Source organism: Embiotoca jacksoni, unplaced genomic scaffold (assembly GCF_022577435.1).
Source record: "Embiotoca jacksoni isolate LCO1_2020_lvr unplaced genomic scaffold, fEmbJac1.0.p SCAF_17, whole genome shotgun sequence".
NCBI lineage: Eukaryota > Metazoa > Chordata > Actinopteri > Embiotocidae > Embiotoca > Embiotoca jacksoni.
Genome location: NW_027185307.1, coordinates 11,358,426 through 11,378,774, shown reverse-complemented (window position 1 = coordinate 11,378,774; position 20,349 = coordinate 11,358,426). Strand labels below are relative to the sequence as shown.

Sequence of the window (20,349 nt, the reverse complement as noted above, 5' to 3'; positions counted from 1 at the left end):
CAGATGCTTTTTAAAGATGCTCTGTGCCATGTGCACACCCCAATGATCCCCCCCTCCTTCTTTATTTCATCCTGCGCTTGGTTGGAGTTGCAGAATCAGTGAGGAGATTCCACTGAGCCAATCAACCACTCATCTCCAAGACATTCGAGAGAGAGAGAGAGAGAGAGAGAGAGAGAGAGAGAGAGAGAGAGAGAGAGAGAGAATAGGATCTGGTAATCCCCACCAAGGCCTGGGGGCAATTCAAGCTGACCTGTGCACTTGTCCCTGCTTTACATTTGACTGGACCGGAGGGCTGCAGAGTCAAAGTTCAACTGCTGAAACTTCAGGGGGACAAGTGGAGTTCTTCCACTTGCCTTGTCTGAAATCTCTATCTTTCCTTTCTTCTTTTTCATTCAAGCATAAAACAGAGGATTAATTGCACAGAGATTTAGTTGCCTCTGTGGCTGGGTTTACATATATTCCGCATTCTCATTGTTGTTGGATATGAAAGCCTTGAATGAATTTCCCCTTTGGCACTATTGTTCCACTCACATTACATGCACAGCTGATTGATCAAATAGATTTACAAGGGAATATGGTATGGTGCTGAGAATCCAGGGGCCAACAAAGAAAGTTTGAGCACAAACAGTTGTTAGTAGTTCAGTGGGTTTTATTTCAGTTGCATCGATATTCAGACGAGTTGCATGAGGTTTTCTTTTCTTTCCTGCTGAGGAAAATCAAGCTAAAAACTACACCTACGCTTGTCTTTGTGATTTCACCCCATCCCCATGTATCAGCCCTGTGAGATAATGCCCGATGGCAGTGATTTGTTCTTGCGTGGCTGGCAGCGTTAAGAGGGAGGCTGTGTATGGTTTGACAGAGCACTAGGCTTAGAGACGCTGTAATACAAACAGCCTACAATAGGCTAAAGAGTTGGATATAATTACCATGTGATCGATGGCTGTTCTCATCTTGGATGTACATGCGTGAGACGTTTCTGGAAAAAAAACAGCCTCTAAGGCCTTCTGCTGCATGAAGGCAAAATGAATCCCACCTACTTTTCTTTCCCTCGGTTGTTGCAGTGTGATGAGTTTGTTTTTAAGCACATTTTGAGGCAGAAAATAAACTCTGGTAGCATTACCATTACATTAAGGGGTGTTCTGACACTTAGGATGGTCAATTGCACGTATGAAGTTGAGACAAGAAGATTGATTGGGCCTGAACCCCAGCAACCGTAATCTCCTCCGTAAATGCCCTCCTCGCTTGCAGGTAATAAAAAAATAGAAAAATCCAGTGACAACAGAGGTTGGAGAGAAAGAGGACCTTCATGAGAAAAGTTGATGTTAAGCCATCAGATAACTTTTATGCCTTTATTGTGTCTTTTCAGGCCACCGTACAGATTTGGTCTTCAATAAGTCCTGGGAGTAGAGAGGGTTCAACCTCTTAGGAAAGATAAAAAAGGAACTGTTTACAAGACAGAAGGACGCTCAGTGAATCATAAACAGTTCAATATATTCCACATTACATGAACTTTGTAGCAAGTACTCAAACTGAATGGCCGTCGGGGTTGAAGTGTACAGATTCTGGCCTCGAAACAAGAGTCAGCCCTCCCTATTGCCTTGATTGGAGTTAATATCTGGTGCTTAAAGATTTTTTTTCTGTAGCGTTTCAACAGCCTGAAGAGGTCTTCCTCTCCCCGTCAACCTCTATCCTCATCCTCACTGATCTGGAAAACACTGTCAACAAAAGGTGGATACTTTTCTCCTCGCTCCACTTTCACACCTATGGAGCTTTAGTGAAAAAAAAAAAGGAGACAAGAACTAAACGCTGCTGCATGTACAACTAATGAGACATTTAGAATTAGCGATAAAAACTGTATTTTTTTTTTTACTCTACAGGTCCACAGGTGAACTGCACATTATATCTCACATCTGTTCATTATTGTCCCTTTGCCCCTACTATCCCTCATTCAGCTCCCTGAGCTCAGCTGCTGCCAAACTTAGGCAGGTGAATCAAAGCTGGCATTTCCATTTCCCAACTGTGTTGCCAGGTCTGAGGAACGGCCAAGCAAGATCGATGTACCTCTCAGCTTTGTGTGTCCGTCTGCCCGTGAGCTCCTCAGATAATGTCCTTTGACATCGTTGAATACCCAAATACAGTGATCCACCCCACTGCCCATTTTTAACCTCAGCTGTATCCTCGCACACTTGCTCCAGTCAAAGGCTACTCTCTGCTCTTGAAAAGCCCTAAATGAAAAGACCCCTTGTCTCTGCTTTGCAGGCACAATTAGAGCTCTTTGATTTCACATTATCTTAAGCAATGCTGCTAATGTAAGGAGAAATTAAATAGAAAAAAAACGAAACCTTTAAGAGTCCAATATTAGGAGGCTGTTTCTGTGTGAAATCGAAACAGGATGGAGACAATGAGGCTGAGTTTCAACTGAAACACTGTGGCACAGCATTAGTCAATAAGCACTGGGATGAGGTGGATCAGTGGCATTGTTCACCATTCAATACAGCAGGAGGAGGAGAAAATAGTGGAAATTCACTCCAGCCTCTCTCTCTTTCCCCTCCTGCACTGGCACATGAAAACACTATCCATAACAGCTCCCTTTGGCAACAGACACTGTATGCTGTTGAGATGTATATTGGTCCTCCATTTTTCTTTGCTTCCCCTTGTATCGTCATGCCGTTAAGAGGAAAGGGTACTCCGAAGAAAACAATGGGCTCTTTCCACTCTTGCGCGTTGTATTTCGTGGGCCTGTCCCTTGCAATTACACTTTGTCAGCCAGACAATTAGCCCTGCTAATCAGTAGCTAACAGAAATTGTCCGCCAAAGCTCTGGTAGCATCGCTAATTCAATTACTAGAACACTAACTTGGCCATTTAAATGCATAGAATAAAAAGGCTCATTGTAATCGCAGATACAGATCCCAGCATGTTGTGTGATATCGTTGTAGATGATGGCATGTTTAAGTAAGAGGGCTGTGAGTCTCAGTAGTAAGAGGCACAGCAGGGGGTCACTTCTACACTGACTTATCTTTTTAAGGTGCTGTGATGATATGCATAGTGACTCAGACCTACACACTTGCTGAGACATGACATCAAGACCAATTTCATGTGTGAATCTTTCAGCAGCTTACATCAGTAGACATCAGTCTGAATAGTAAATATTGCGCCAGCACATCAAAAGGTGATATCAGCTATTCATAACACAGATTAGAATTCCCCCGCAGAATTTGTCCAGCTCTTACTCTAAACCCGCCGTCCCCTTGTAATGAGACACACAGCCAGTCATTTCACACAGCTAGACAGCTGTCAGCAGCGAGTGTTTTCTCCAGACCCTCTTTATGCAAAATATATTCAATATCATGTCTGGAAACTGCTGTTTTAGAATTCAGCTCCTCACTCCCTCCTCCATCTCACCGACTACTTCACTCTGCCCACACAGTCTCCCTTGTTCTGGCTGACTCCTAAGTTGGACTCTGTTCTCTCTTTGTTTTTTTTGTTTTTTTCCAATGTGTTTGTCCCTTATTTTTCTTTTTCTGCCCTTTCCTCTGTCTCCCTCCCGGCCCACTCTCCCTTTTTGTATCACTCCTGCACCCACCACATGGTGACAATAGCCCCTCAGTGTGAGTACTGAAGAGAGGCTCGGGGACAATGGTTCATCTTTGAAGATTGCACCCATTACAGAGGTCAGGGCAGTAGAGGGAGCGGGCAGACGGAACATAACATATCAGGATTTTTTTTTTGATTTTTTTTTTTCATCTTCCCTGAAGCAACAAATTACCATGCCAAATTCTCTCAGTAGCACTCTGAATTTCTATATTTTAATCACACTTTATGATTTTTTTTTTTGAGTCTATTATTACTTAGAAGTTGCTAGTATTCCATTTGGTAATAATAAGACTATTCACCAAGTACCCGCTGAAATTTGGAAAGGCAGCAGTATTGCTTAAAAGAAGTCCTGTGTGGCAACAAACAGGAGCAGTCAGACAGCCATTCAGGCTTAAAACAAATTCATCAGCTCGCCAAACACATTTGGAAGAGAAGACAGGTGAGCGGTAGAATTATTTTCCAATTATTAACCAATCATATCTTTGGCAACTATGAATGTATTAAGAAAATGGGATCTTTCTTTCCAAGGAAGTGCCACATTCACACCTAAGAAAAATGCTAATTTCTTAACAATCTTTTCAGTTTTCTATGGTTTGAACCCACAGAAAGTAAGCATAAGATTCCTGAGGAAGTCTTTAATTCTCTCAAATGTCTCAGCTGGACATTTGGGTTCCAGCTGAGACATTTGAGAGAATTAAAGACTTCCTCTGGCCTGCTAACTTCCTGTTGTCTCTGAGAGGATCAAATTCTGAATGCACATGAAGTCATGTAGGGATGTTTGTGATGGTCAGCAAAATGTAATTACTGATTTACACCTGCAGCTTTTCCAATGATTACATATGAATCTATGCCTTTTAAGGCTTATGTTGTATTAGGGATTCAATACTCAATGTGGCCACTACATCCAAAGTGCTTCACAGATATAGACTGTGTATGAAAATGCAAGTAGCCAGCAGGTCTGAAAAGAGAAACCCAATGCAGAAGTGCCTTAAAGTACAATACCACGGAGGGACACTAGGGTCTGGCTCCGAAAAACTCCCATTCAAAAAGCGTCAAATTCTCTTATAAATAGAAATCAGTAAATTTTCCCTCAAGTCATTATGTTGTCATCTAAATATGGTCACTTCTGGTTTAAAAAAAAAAAAAACACGATGGTGACGGGCAAAATACCTGACTCAAGGCTTCAAAAGTGCAGCTCACAAACAAATGGGTGACCCCATGGTGGGTTGCTACTTGCTCACAGCCTTCTGTAGCAATGAGAGGTTATTGGGTTATTACCAACACGTCAGGTGTACTCACCTTCAGTTCTACTTCCAAATGAAATGGTTTACAATTGTATTAAACCCAGTGACAATAATGATAACACCTATGAAAATATAAAGGTATATTCAAAACCATAATTATCCTTTAACTAGATATCTTGCCCTTCTCCACAAACTCCATTGATTTTGTACATCATTACAGTGCCATGATGGATATCTGCTCAGTAAATGTGTTATCCTTGCCCTCGCTTTCTGTCTCATCTTCTTTGTTACCCCTCTAAGTCTTTATCCCAGTTCCCTCTAGGTGACAAAGGCACAGAAAAAGGCTGGCTGATAAAGCCAAGAAATATTATTATTTAATGGCAGCACATTCCAAGCCATATTTCAGTTCAAGACAGATTAATTTTAGGAGCACAGGGCCTGAACAATAGCATGTTAATGATCTTTTAATGTATCTTAATGACGCCGGCGCTTGCCTTAGCTTGGCTGTGGTTCTGTTCTTTACTCTGGACCATTTGAGGCCGGGCAGTCAGATTGGGTGGCTTTAGTGCCCAATGATGCCAACATATCCTCTGTTTACAGGCGTACGGACATGACATACTTCAGTAACCATAACGTGGATGTCTTAAAGAGGGTTTGTAGTATTCAAAAAATATCCGGAATGATGATGAATCACATAATCACATAATAATGATAAAAGCAACCACTTTGCTCGTATTAATGTGATCTTAAGTTGTAATTTTGCATTGTGCTATGATTGATTTTTACACTAAGCGTGAGTGAGTAAGGGGCCCCCTCTGTGATTAGCAAAAACTCTTTCAGCACCCACATTGGATTCAGCTGGGGCCAGCTGCATTGCTGTGTGTGCAGGCTGTGCTGTTCGTGCTGATGTGTGTGGTTTGTGTCTGCGGTGGATGCACGGCCCCGGAATAGCCCGCTTTGGCCTGCAATGTGAACTGACACATGCAAAAGAAAGAGAGAGAGAAGCCAGCTCCCATTAATGCTCCATATCTTATCCTCTCTGAATAGTACCACACACCCTGAGCTCTTTTCCTCCCTCTGAGCTCCCTCCTGCTACTGTCTGTGTGTGTATTTATGTGTGAGTGTGTACATACGGGTGTTTCTATGTCTCCCAAAGGCTATCGAGGCAGAAAGCAAAGGCCTAGTAAACTTCCACAGCCTTTCTCAAAGAGGAAATGAAAGAAGTTCTCTGAAGTGCTGAGGGGGGGGTTCAGCTTTCTTTTCCGCTTTTGTCCTGGCATGAAACAGCCCTGGTACCAAGGTGAAATCTAATATTCTCTGTCAGTTTGCGATAGTTACTATATTCCCACAGAGAGTCAAGTCCTGCGCCTCTGGACACTTGCCAGGCTATTACTGCGGGAAAGTCGTATCTCCGTGGCCAAAAAAGAAGTTGAATAGTTTTAGTTTTTGAGACTTTTCATGACTTGGCGTTGAGCGTATTCTTGCGCTTGCCAATTTGTCTGTTAAGTATTCCTCTCTTTGCCAGTCATAAGGAGCTGGTGGCAGTTGCTTCTGCCTGTCACAAGTGTATGTCATCGTGGCCCGGTGCTCTCCTAAGGCCACCACTCATTTCATGAATAAAGAATTTTTATCAATGAAGAAGCCCCGCTCCCTAGAGGTCGCGATGAAATTAAACGGTAGAAACTGCAGCACCCGCGGAGGAGACAAGGTTTTATCCTCTTATTCTTCTCCCCGTTGTAGTGAAACGTAAAAGGCGCTCCTCTGTTTCTTTCTTACATGTAAATCACATTGACATCCGACTCTAGGGACTCGCCTGTTATGTCTTAAGATCCCTCCTTTTCCCTCACACATAAATCAAATTGACATTTGAGTCTGCATGCTCTTGCCTCTCGTTTCTTGAGATCTCTGCTTGGAATGCACCTTAATTGGATTCTGTGTCTGTATTTAACATGGCTTATAAACTTGTGTTGTGCGTGCTGTAAGTGTTTGTGTGCGAGTGTGGACCCGTGGAATTGAGAGTACAGTGTAGTTGTGATGTCAAAATCGTTTACCGTTCACTTATTTTTTTAATCCATTCCTCACGCCCAAATCAATCGCTGTATGGTTTTCCATTATATTTTCTAACTGTGTTTTCTTGTCAATGTGTCATTTGTCTTGCCACGCTCGTCACCAGACATCAAATTGCCTTCAAAAAGGTGGGAATTTGGCTCCAGTTGAAGGCCGGGCATTGTTTTGTTTGGGTTCACCGAGTGCTTTTGAAAGTGCTTCATGGTGACATGGCACCCAATGTTTGGTTCTTCTTGAAGGTTTATTGGGAGCCTTACACTGCTTTTCTTTCTCTCTGCAGGAGGCTGAGTGGCACTGTGATGAGTTCACCAAGGGAGCCTGCTTTAGCCGTGGAAAATCTGAGGTGAGTTTAAGTGATCCCCGAACACAGTTATATCGCTTTATCAGAGTCTTGTCACGATGCTGAGAAAAACAAGTTTAAGTATTGGTATTGTAAAAGAAACATCTTGGCCTGTGTAAAAGTTGTTCTTCAGGAACTTAGCACGGTTTCTACTTTGCACCTAACTGAACTTATTGATTGTAATGAAGATACTTCAACTTTGAGTATGTGTAAAAGACAAAAAAACTTATTCTGCACTTCCCATGATGTAACTTCATAACATCCATCTTTACACTTTGCCTTGTATGCCCACATATTTCCAACTATACATCCCGTTTTAGTAAAACAAACCTTTCAGTCTGTTACCGTGCCAGCAGCTCTGTGTGGCTAAATCTTTACATCAGCATGCTTAACATGTCTGCAATGACAATGCAGGTATATTTTATTTACCATTTATTGATAGCATGCTATCATTTGCTAACTAGCACTGCAAACAAGTCTGTTGAAGATTTGAATGTCATTTGTTTTGCAGCAGTTTTCATAAACAAAATAAAATGAATAAAGTACTGGACAAATTAAAATTTTCAAAGGAGTCAGGGGAATCAGTCAACGTCATGTCAAAGTTTAACCCAAGACAATCTTGATGACATCACAAGGGTTGTTTTCTCAGATTTGACAAAACACTCACCAGATCACCTGAAGATGAGAATAACAACAATATAATGAATTACAAACTCGAACACTGTTGCAGAAGGAAATTTCAAAGCCAGAGCCTGAATGATTATTCAACACTTTCGTGTGGGTTTGGTTATCAACAAAAATAACACAAGTAAATGCTGTTTACAAGTGGAACTGAAGGCTCCAGATGTCGGACTTTCCCGCCAGCACAACTGTGCTCATAATGGTTTTGGTTTGAAAATTTAAAAAAACTTCTTCAGCCGGAAATCACAAATCTCCCTTTATTTTTACAGACACAGATGATCAATTTTAAAGACCATATCACAACCAAATAGCAGACTAAAATTTAAAGCAAATGTCCAGTGATGATGTAACATGTTGAGGCATGAAATCAACATGGGGCTTTTTATTCAGCCTTAATACAGTACAAACCCTGGGAATCCCTGCCTTGTGTGTGGGTTTGACCTCAAAGAGGGTTTAAATCAACTTATTGTGAAGTAAGAAGCTTTCCAACCACACCTTAACTTTTATTTATAGACAGCAGTAGTACAAAGGGAGTTCCTATTGTTTTTGTCATTTTTTTCTGTGCACAAGTGTGTTTTTCTATGTGGTTAACTGGCATACTCTCCTCGACAAAACATATGGTTTAGGGCTGAACTTGACTTGTAGGTGAACTGCCCAGCCCTGATCCCTGTGTGTGTGTGTGTGTGTGTGTGTGTGTGTGTGTGTGTGTGTGTGTGTGTGTGTGTGTGTGTGTGTGTGTGTGTGCACCGCTGTGTATTTATCCTCCTGCGAAAGGTGGTTAGGGACCCATAATAGGCATGCACTGGCTGGCCAGCACAAGATAGCTGGTGTGAATTACAGACCAAAGCCACCTCAGTCCTTGAGAGTCACTGCTGTCTGGCGGAGTCAAATTGTTTTGCTCACTGTTGCCTTCTGAGGATCAGCTGCTGTGATGTACACTAAGAATAGCATTAAAGACTTCATTCTCCAGCAGTTGACAGGGCTTTCGATGGTTTATTACCTAGCTCAATGCGCAGCAATATGCCATCGCTTAAGCTATTACACAGATACCGTCCCTGTGCTTTGAGTGAATTTACAAGTGATTGTATTTTTTTTTTCCTAATGCACGCATCCACTCTTCTCCTGTGTATTTGATTTATTCCAACTGGGGAGAAGAAAGGAGAGTTAAATTGACTTGACAGGACTTGATTGCTGCCTCTGTTTTGTTTTATAATGTGAGATCCAAGCACAGCAGCCTTTGTATTACAGTACAGACATGGAACATTTGTCAGGAAGTTTTCATAAACAAGTCAAGACTGTGAAGCTGGGTAAATATTAAATATGCCGTTATTTACCGCAGAAACAAACTGCAGAGAAGAATTGAATTATGCAGACCCCTTTCACAACCCACCCCCGTCCCTACACCCACACATACACACACTAACAAGTGTACAGTGCTTAACGAGCTGCACAAACAGTGCAGATATATAGGCATGCATCACAAGTGTGACTACTCATGCACACATCTTCTGTTTGGAAGGCGCACATATAAACCCATACACACATACTTAGGCTGTGCTTTGCACCAGGAAACGAGTTGTTTTATGAGTCAACCTTCATCTTAATGGGGGGGAATAAAACCCCTTACCCTCCTTCCTTCCAGCTCTGCTACGATGCCCTCCACTCCTAAATCAGACCCTTGAGAGGGGGAGGAGGGGGATACAGGGGTTGCCCAGGGCACCTTAAGTGGCTCAGACAATAGCAGATTCACGAGGTTTTAAATTTCTACGAGGGGCCCTCACCACCCCTGCTGGTCCCTTTCAGATGGAGAGGACCCTATGAGTTTATTACCTCGTCCTAGGACAAAAACAAAGGCCGCTCTCGACATGAATACTGACTACTGTTGCTACCTTTGCTACAGAATGACTTTTGCTGATGGAAATCACCAGAAAACCTCCACGAGAGCCTGACCGTTATGTAGAGAGTTCACGACGTTCAGCAGCAATCAATCATTTAGTCAATCACTCTGTCAGTTCCGCTTTATTTGTCGAGCGCTTTTAACCAAAAGCTGAGTGGTTTTGCTAGAAGCCTAGGCCAAAACCTCCGAGCAGTAGCAAGCCAAGAAATGAGTGGTGAGCATGTACTTTACCGTAATTTAGAGAAAAGTGGTTTGAATTGATTAATGTAGAGAGCAGACTGAAAAGAAACACGAGTGAATAAAGTATGGGAGAGGCTACACTTTCATTTCACTTTCTGACCAATCAACAAAGCCAAAGCAATTTTCTAAACTAATCCTGAGTGGTCCTCTCCCACGCCTGTTGCATTTATGTTTCCCACCTTACGCAGAACCCTCTCCAAAACAGGTCCCCGTTGAATAAAGATGTGACATAGCTAAGCCATGTGGGCATTAGCCTTGATTTGACTCTGTCTGGCTTGGCCACGTTTTAGAGCAGCCCCTCTGTGCTTACAGGTGTTTTTCTCATTTATTGCCATAAAGAGTAATTTTGTCCAGCTGCCTAATGCTGCTTGTCAGCGGATAGATAATGGCACTGCTGCTAACTGCTGACGGTGAGGTGTGTGTCTGCGGGTGTGTTTTCCACAGGAGGAGTGCCAGAACTACATCAGGGTGCTGCTGGTGAATGGGAACAGGCTGTTTACCTGTGGAACCAATGCCTTCACCCCCATCTGCACCAACCGAACGGTAAGAACAACAGCAGAACTTTTGGCTTCTACCTTTATTTGATTATCTTCCCACAAAGACTAATTATTATCAATTGAGGCCACTGTTACTACTTAAATCACCATTGCAAATTTGATGCCTAATTGTTTTCATCCAAGTAAAGTCAGCAAGTCATCGACTGCTACAACCTGCAAGATCATTTTTGAGCTACTCCTGCAAGCAACCTGTAATCTTCCAGCATGTTTACTTCCAGTAATTTTTATTATTTCAGTATTGTGACTGTGGATGGTATGATCGTTGTTGCATTTATTTTTATGCTCCAATGGCTATATTTTGGGTTCGTGTATATTTCAGTGTTTTGTTTTACAGCATGTCCAGCATTGGGTTTAAGATTACACTCATTCTTCCTTTACAAATCAAAAGTTGAACATGTGCAATAAAATTCTATCTGGCACTACCAGATGCAAATTCACAGCATGAATCTATATAAACCTACTAACTTTAATGCGAACAGGGATTCCAGACTATAATAACAGACAAGTTTGAAATTGTGAGCAATTGGTGTGCAGAACCAGGCTAATAAATTGCAGCCTTTCCCTAATTTTTCAGAGATGTTAATCAAATCTTCACAGTTTAATATCTTTCATCGCACCTTAGCAAAGCTTCTGACAACAAGAACGTAATCGAATTCTGCAGACTGTCTTTCTGAGTGCTGTAAACCTGGCCCTGCGGGTCGTAGCAGTCCCTCATGTTGTATGGATGTTGACTACAGCCATATATTGTCCATTTACCCCAAGAACACAACTTAATAAGTCACTATTCTTGAATAGTCGTGATATGTCAAGCTTGTAAACACTGCAAATATAAAGAGTGAAATGTTATTGAATGAACTGACAGAAGGACACGTGAAGGTTGATCAACATATTTAATCAGTATGTGATTGAGTTGCGATCTTTATCACATGAGTCACTGTATAAGCTCTCATGGCTTCTCTTTCCTCCTGCTGTGCAGTCAGGGATGTAGACTAATTATAAAAAGAATCTTATTAAGCTCTCCTCTTGTGGAAGTCGTGTTACCTCAAACTTGTTAAGTGCTGTAATCAAAATATTGCCTTAAGCTCATTACTCCTGATAATCATGGCCTCCAAGTAAACACGCTCCTTGTCTTATCTGTGCTGCTTTGCCCTCTGTCATGAGTCATAGCAATTATTTAGCTTCTTTTCTTTGTATCACATCACATTGTCTTTTGTCATTTCAGTCTAGTGCGACGCAAGGTTTCCATTTCTCTCTCTCCTGCTCCTTCAACTCCCCTGTAGCTCTTAATCGCAGCCTTTAAAGGGATGTTTAGTCAGACTTTTCAGTTTGAATTGCTATTGTGTTTCAACAGGTAGACGCGGTGAAGGCAACCATAGATTTTTGTTGTGTATTAACCACAAGCTTTTAACTTGCCACAGCCATCTCATTTTTATTGTAAAAGCGCACTGTGCTAATAACCATCTTTCTTGGTAACCCAAGTGTCAGCTAAGAAACTTGTATTTATTGACTATTCTTGGTGGTAAATGCCCACTGAAGTCAAGTACAGAGAAACATTTCAAATGTCAGAGTATTGTTCTTACCTTCAAACAATGATAGGGCCAAATCAAATATCTGGCTCCCCTTCTGTGGAATTATTTTTAGAGGAGGAGGAGGCGGCAGGAGTTTACTATTATGATGACATTTGTTTTTGTCCAAAAGCACTGCATCCAAAGGTCACAGGCTCATAATGACTGTTTACTGCTGTGAAAATACATATAGTTGAAATGTCATGGCATTATTATAGCAGTATTTCATCAGGCGCTGTCATATTTACCCACTGAACGTCCGTTAATGTGAAACACGGTTTGGGAACGGCAACAGCGATGGAATCACACTCGGACAGATTTACTATCAGCTGTGATGATGAATAGAGAATGAGCAGAATATTAATATTTTAATTAGTGCTTGGAGGTTATAGATTAAACAGCTGTTAACCATTTGAGGTTTTACTGCCTTTAATTACATCATTTTGTGCTGTCCTCTTCTTCTGCAATGATTGAAATGCAACCGAGTGAAAAACTGCTCATCCACAACAGTAGATGATGGAAACATGGATTAATATGCATTTTCTTATATTTCAAGTCTGACTTTTGTCTCTACTAGTGTTCTAATAGCGCTGATAGTTGGCAAAGGTTCTACTTTAGAAAATATTTTAACATACTGTATTAGTGTTGTCACTGGCGGTCTGTGGTAGACTCCAGATGAAGAAGTTCTGTATGACACTCTGTTCACACTCACTTGACAGAAAGCTACTAGGATGTGTCATTTGCCTGCCACCCACAGTGGCATATCATTGACAACCCTGTCCACTAACACGTCTAAGATCACCCACAGGGCTGTTGGCAAGATTTCCTGTCACAGTGGGGAGTTAAAAAAAAAAATTCTCTCAATAGCATCTCAATAGCCCCACACATAGCACCCAACTGTCTCTCACAGCAGTCTGTCTATACTGTGAGCTGTCTCTTCCTAAAAAGTCTCTATCAGAGGCAGTTAAAGTCACTTCAGTGTCCGACTCACGCAGCTGCTGGGTCCACTACAGAGGCGACTTTCACCTCACTTCCTTCACATGAAACGGATGCACCGCAGTTTATCTGTTCATCACTCCTCCTGTTGTTTCTAAATGACCCAGTTGACCTAAAAATGGCTGTTCCGGGCAGAAGAACGAGTCAATACCGGGCTTTCATCTCGGCCCGGCAGAGCCCAGACAGGGCAGCTCTGTTTTGCTGCGGTTTGGGTTGAACAGAGATGGCAGGAGTTAACAGAACCCTTGATCCAAATCGACCGGCTCCAGGAAATTGGCTGAAGAAGTCGCCTGGTTCCCCCACAATTCACTGCCCTGAAGAAAGGGAGCCTCCTTTGTGGGATGAGGGAAGGAATCCACAGATTATTCAGTCAGTGAAAATGCGTGCAGAGAGAGGACAGATTGAGCTCTGAATCACGCGAGACATACACTGTCACTGGAGGTCCTCTGCAACCAGCTTCAAAACTGTGAACCGCGGCTGATTGATAGAAAAATAATTGCAAATAGAATAATTTTAATTATCATTTGTGCATTTCTAAACCTGAGATTAGTTCAATCTTTTTGCGTCATGCATTTGCCCCCAGAACTTGGATGAACTTGGATGGAAGCACAAACCATGAGCTAATCCCTGCATACTGTGTTTACTTTTGCACCATAAAATATAATTACATCTCGGATTTAAAAATTGCATTACTCCTTTTTGATATTCAGGGCTGAGTCACTGAGCTATGGCCTGTACCGCTTCTTTTTTTTTTTTTTTAAAGAGTAGGAACCAGTGCACTGTGTCAGGGCTAAGCCAGGGTCATGCTGTAAAGTATTTTTAAAAAGCAGGGAGTTGGATTTGGCTTCATATTCAAAGGCAGTATGCGACAGAGGACTGCATCTCGCATCAAGCCTCTTTTGAGCTCAGAAGAGCTTCTCAAATATGTGGTATGATAATGTTATAGCCAGAAAAACCAGCTGGGTGTCCTGTAGAGACATCAGCGACCAAACCAGCGACAACACTGCAGCCGGGAGTGACTTGATTTAAGAAGGCTGTTTTAGGAATTTTATTGGTTTCTAAACAGGTGGTTTCTTAACATTAGACTTGAAGCAGCTGCTCTTTTGTGTGTTTTATGTTACTAATGATTCTAAATGTGTTCTCTGATTATGTTTCCTGTTCCTGAAGGTTTACCTCATATATATCTTTGTGTGTGTGTGTGTGTGTGTGTGTGTGTGTGTGTGTGCCGCAGTAGATGTAAACCAAACAAAGCATAATGGGATGAAATGTATTTTTTTTTTACGCTGTACTATTTGCATATTGGCAGGAACAAACAAAACATTACCAGACTCCTCCGGTTTGCATATTAATGCTGCCCTTTGATACTCTGTTCTATAGATTTATGCGGAGTACAATAATCTATTATTAAGAAATAAGAAGAAAATGCATCTCATTCCCATGGATATTGCATCGTATAGTTTTAGTTTGTTAATTTATGGGACACTTTTGTTTTAAGCAATCAGAGTCATTTTCTTTTAGTAATATTTGCTTGCAGTCAATCTCATTTTTCTCTCATCTTGTGATCAACCTTCGTGCTTCCTGCCTTATATATCTTCATTTCCCTACGTTGCAGTTGACTAATCTGACAGAGATCCACGATCAGATTAGCGGCATGGCTCGGTGTCCCTACAACCCCCTGCACAACTCCACCGCCCTCATCACCTCCAGCGGGGAGCTCTACGCTGCCACTGCCATGGACTTCTCCGGGCGAGACCCCGCCATCTACCGCAGCCTGGGCGGCCTGCCACCGCTGCGTACTGCCCAGTACAACTCCAAGTGGCTCAACGGTAGGCAGCTGCCAAAGTTTGGTCATTCAGATAAATGTTGCAGTTTATTGAAATCTATGTAAACGTTGGTGCATAAATATAAATGGACATTTTAGAATCGAGAGAAACACAATAAAGGGGGGTTTCTTTCGTTTTTGCGCTCTCCCTTTAGCACTCATGAACGCCAGCACTGCAGCTGGTGGGGATTTAGTGTTTTGCTGAGGGATGCTTGAGTATAGCAGATGCTTATCCAGCATGGGAGTTGGACTCGCTCTCTTGAAGGATTGTGTTTCTCCCTAAGTCACCACTTTTCTGAACAATGTAGTGTAGCAAATGTCAAAAGAAGAAGACCCTCTCTTTATAATTGTTCTGTTGCCTTTTATCAGCAAAAACAATTATTTATAAAGTTCCTAAGCAACTAGAAAATCACTATATTTACCTCAACAATGCTTTTAGGAGGAGCATATAATTGGGAATTCTTCACAAATCAATATCTTTTTCCTTGAAAGCTCAGACACACTTCAAACAGGAACCTCCTCAAGGCAGACTGGGGAACTTCACACACCTTAAGGTGTCCAGACAACAGAGGAGCAGGTCAATCAGTAGCTTGTCAGCAAGTGACTTTTATCTGATTCACATTTAAGCTAAATTGAAAAAATAAATTAAAAACGACCACATACATTTCTTGGCAACAACCTTCTGGGAGAAGGTTTAATAACAAATCTTATGGCAAATTGATTTTTTTTTTTTTCTCCCTCTGTCTCCCCCCTGCACTGCCCTCCAAAGGTGCAGAGCAGAAAAAAGGGTTGAAATGAGGAAGGGGGCGCGGGGGGGGAACACTTTCATTTAAAGCTGAATTAAATCACTGTCAGTGAGAATAAAGTGTGCGGTTTAGATCCAATAATGTCATACATAAAGATGAACATGTCGTGGAGGTCGCATGTTCCAGATAGGGTGAGAGCTATTACGTTACACCTGTTTTGGTCATTTCTCATCCTAACCTTTAGGTTTGGGGAGTGAAAAATGAGTTTTCTTATAACAACACAACGTCATTAATAACATGGCCTGTAGTTATTAATCGTGATCACCTGCTGTTGTGTGGGCTTGACGCTCACACACACTGCGAGTCAATCAGTCATACCACATACCCATTTGCTCTCCTATTCCTTCTTACTCCCACAACCTTAAATATTTTCTTTTCTGTACTTCTCGTCATCTCTCTGCACTTCATCTTTTTCTTGACTGCCTTCAATTTTTCTCTCTGTCTTCTTTCTCTTTCTGACGTTCATTTTCCTCCTCTTTTTTTTTTTTTTAACCTTTCTTCCAACAGAACCGAATTTCGTCTCCTCCTATGACATCGGCAACTTTACGTACTTCTTCTTCCGGGAAAATGCAGTGGAGCATGACTGTGGCCGGACGGTGTTTTCCCGCGCCGGACGCGTCTGTAAAAATGACATCGGCGGTCGCTTCCTCCTGGAGGACACGTGGACCACCTTCATGAAGTCCCGGCTGAACTGCTCCCGACCAGGAGAAATCCCCTTCAATTACAACGAGTTGCAGGGCACTTTCTACTTGCCTGAGCTGGAGCTGCTCTACGGCATTTTTACTACCAACGTGTGAGTGTCATGATACTTTACTAGTTGTAACAATATATGTCCCAGAAATGTAATTTACAGCTGAACATTAGCTAAACACAGACCCTTTTAGTTACTGCTGCTGCACCTCAACCTTTCTCACATGGTATAAAGTTTGCAATAATGAATGTGGCAAAGTTACCACTCCAAATTTTTAGTGGTGTAAACTGGTTCTTTCTTTTTGACAAAAGTAGAAAAAAGTTGGCTTTTCATTTCGAACAACTGGTCGATTTTATCAGCAATAACCACCAAGCAAGTAAAGCTAATGTTAGAGCTCCATGAGTTGGTTGAAAACGGTGTTTCTGGCTTGCTTTTCCAATGACTTGTTCAAAAATCTAAAATTTTAAATGTGCTAGATTTGCCATTATATATTCAACAAATATTAAAACCCTTAATTTTGCATTTTCAAAATTGCCCTGGTTACCAATTCCTTTTCTTTCCAGCCATGATGTGGCATCTTTGCAAATTACTCACTAAATTTAGCATTTTCAAAATTGCCCTGGTTACCAATTCCTTTTCTTTCCAGCCATGATGTGGCATCTTTGCAAATTACTCACTAATTGTTCTGTTTCCCCTGCTTTGAAAGACATTTCCAGTCTTTGTAAATAATCAGGTTAAATTAAATATCACTGGAAATCAGATTTCGAAAGTTCAAGTGTTTTAAAGTAATTTTCATCATCATCATCCTCGTTTCATGGCTCCATTTGATTTTTGAAAGACCAAAACACCAACAAATATCATCAATTATGTGTGTGTATGTGTGCGTGTGTGTGCGTGCGTGCGTGCATGTGTGTGTGCGCGTGGCTCAACTGCATCAGCTTAAGCATGAAATATGAATTCGTTCTCATATTTGATGCAGTAAGTTTCTGAAACTGAGTGATGTATGAACATTTTGTTGACATGGCCGACCAGAAATTCTCTCCCATGTCCCCCAAACCATCTGGGTTACTTAGTCCTGCTGCCATATCAAATAAATCCCATGAAAGAAGCTTAACATGAGTATCCCTGTAATACAAATTATTAGTTTCTCTTTTCATAAGCATCATAGCACTTTCCTCTTTTGTTTTACCATCTTTTTTTTTGTTCTTTTTTTTTCACTTTCTCACAATTTTCTCGTGTGTGCACAACCTCCGCATACACATACAAGCACGGGCAGACCATTATTAAAAGCTGAGTAATCAATTCTTTATGGTCAATGCCTTCACATTGCTGAAAAAGAAGTCTTTTGAAGGATATTGGAAACATTTCCCCCTACAGGCACAGAGTTTAATGAACAGCTGGGCTGGATTATAATTCACATCGCCCAAGTCTCAGTTTGAGAGTTAATACTCTCATTCTTTACTTTCTCCTCTGAAGGAGGAGAGCAGTACTTGTTGAAACTGACAGCTTAAAAAGTCAAAGCTGTATTTCAGACCTGAAATCTGTACAGTTAATCAGAGAAGCCGAGCAGCTTAATTGTGTCCTATTGCTGGATTTATAATCCAATAATGATGATCACTCACACCAACATCTGCGTCTGTCTGTTCAGTGTTTGATTTGTGTTGTTGCTGGAGAGTAATACAAACATACAGAGATCAGCTTTACAAATAGCAGCACATCCTGAACAGTTTCCTGCTTTGACTGTGATCTATTTTTCTCAATTAGACTCTTTTAATACTTATCTCTGTTTTTCCCTCTTTTATCTATCATCCCCTCCATCCTCTCAACCCCCTTTATTGGATCTGTCTTTGCTTTTTTTTTTTTTTTCTGTCCCTGACATTCAGAAACAGCATTGCTGCATCTGCAGTGTGTGCCTTCAATCTCAGTGCCATATCCCAGGTTTTCAACGGGCCCTTCAAGTACCAGGAGAACTCAAGGGCCGCCTGGCTGCCCTACCCCAACCCCAACCCAGACTTTCAGGTAATGAAACTCTACTGAAGCCCCCGGGGCTGTTTTGTTCACATTTAAATCAAGCTGTCTCTCTACAGACAGCAACCATGCTAGCGGCTCTGCAAGACTGTGCAGTGTTTTGAGCTAAATGCTAATCAACTTTGTAACATGCTGAAAATGGCAACACGCTGATGTTAATCAGGTGCAATGTTAATCATGTTCGATATATTAGTTTACATTTTCAAACCAGTGCAGAACACAAAGCACAGCTGAGGCTGATGGAAATGTCCAACCAAGCTGAAGTTTTGATATGTCAATAGACGTAAAATTAGTCAGCAAAGTTGTTCCAATTCATCTTGAGGGAGGCACAAATATCTTTTCAATAGTTGTCGTCACGTTTAAATTTCATCAAAAAACAAGTGTGAACTTCTCGTATGTGCTCGATGTCAGTCAGATTCATCCTCTGGGCAATATTAATGTAAATAAATTTGATGGCAGAAATGTTTGCCTGGACCAAAATGTTGGACCAACAGACCAACGTTGCCATCCCAAGAGCCATGCTGCCAGCATGGGTAAAATTAATAAATGTGTGTTTTGCCCTGATCGGCCTCCCTTAAGAGTCCCAGGAAACTCTTCATTCTGATTAATTTTTTCTCTCCTTCAATCACCGCTCTCCCTGCTCACGAACTCACACATTACGATCGCTCGTTATAAGATCCAGTGATTTTTACAACGGCACAATCATTGCTTGGAGATGTCTCGTATCCTCGCTTTGTGAACTATAGTCCTTCCTAATAAACTGCCCTTGTTTTGCACAAGTGGCACTTCATGTTTATACTCCATCCTAAAACCCCGAGGAGCAAACCAAGCACCTTATTCCGATTTGAAGCGCTGCTCCGTACTGATGACACAGAGGGAATGTTTTATTAGCAGCGGTGGCTTTCGGTTGTTGCAAGCTTAACAGATAGTGAGGCAGCTAATCCACGCAGCTCTCCGTGAGGGATTGAATTCCCTCTGTGGTCTGACTGTCAGTGGGTGACACACTCCTCACTTCCACACGTGTTTCCCATCACGGATCCTTCCATAATGTTTCCGTCAGGCCAGCAGATGCATGAGCACTGCCTGCTATCCACAACTTACACACACACACATTATTTATAATGGCATGCTCATGCAGAAAAACTGGATGAAACGCACGCAGGGGAAAAGTACCAACTGTGACAGTTTTCTAAACACACACATGCGCACACCTTTCAATCTGTAATACAGAATGTGTCTCACTGTCGTCATGCATTCGCATATCTACATGTCAGAAGCTTGTTGAGTAAAATTCACTTACCTTTCTAAAAACAAATTTTCCCCATCTGGTCATTGCTGACCACAGATATATCCTGGGGAGTATATGGTAGTCACACTACAGAGAGGTTTCTATGTATCATAGGCTTTAATATGGCTGTGTTCTTCAAGGATAAACCAGGATCAGTTATTCCTCTCCTTCCCCGTCTATCCACTTAAGCTCGGGCACAATAGCTGCTCCTCACCGCTGGACCGATGCACACTTTATCTCGGTTTCAGTGACATCTTCATCAAGCATTTGTCAATGTTGGAGGATTAGATTTACGAGCACAGGATTTATAGCCTGTCTTTTTTTCTTCTTCTTTTTTTTTTTTTTTTTTTTTGCAGCCCTTTCTGCTCACACACCTACACACATGTTCACGCACAAGCAAACACCCACAGGAAACCTGCAGCCAAAAGCCACTGGCCCTGTTACATATCTGGACAGAAACACGCCCCCCAAAAATAAGGGTTGTTTTGCTACCAAATAGGGATAATTGTGACTGTGAATTCATCACTCAAT

The 20,349-nt window shown here is 41.7% G+C and overlaps 1 protein-coding gene across 2 annotated transcripts in view; it reads left to right on the top strand.

Moving 5' to 3' along the window:
- Nucleotides 1-20,349, top strand: part of sema5a (sema domain, seven thrombospondin repeats (type 1 and type 1-like), transmembrane domain (TM) and short cytoplasmic domain, (semaphorin) 5A) — a 126,500-nt gene that overhangs the window by 45,276 nt on the left and 60,875 nt on the right. For both annotated transcript variants that reach the window (XR_011178346.1, XM_069151618.1), the window contains exons 5-9: nucleotides 7,188-7,250; nucleotides 10,510-10,608; nucleotides 14,796-15,009; nucleotides 16,319-16,604; nucleotides 18,386-18,521. Coding sequence is in view for 1 of the 2 variants with exons in the window: in XM_069151618.1 (XP_069007719.1) it covers nucleotides 7,188-7,250; nucleotides 10,510-10,608; nucleotides 14,796-15,009; nucleotides 16,319-16,604; nucleotides 18,386-18,521 (798 nt within the window). In the remaining variant the exon portion in view is untranslated. The remainder of the gene's footprint in view (nucleotides 1-7,187; nucleotides 7,251-10,509; nucleotides 10,609-14,795; nucleotides 15,010-16,318; nucleotides 16,605-18,385; nucleotides 18,522-20,349) is intronic.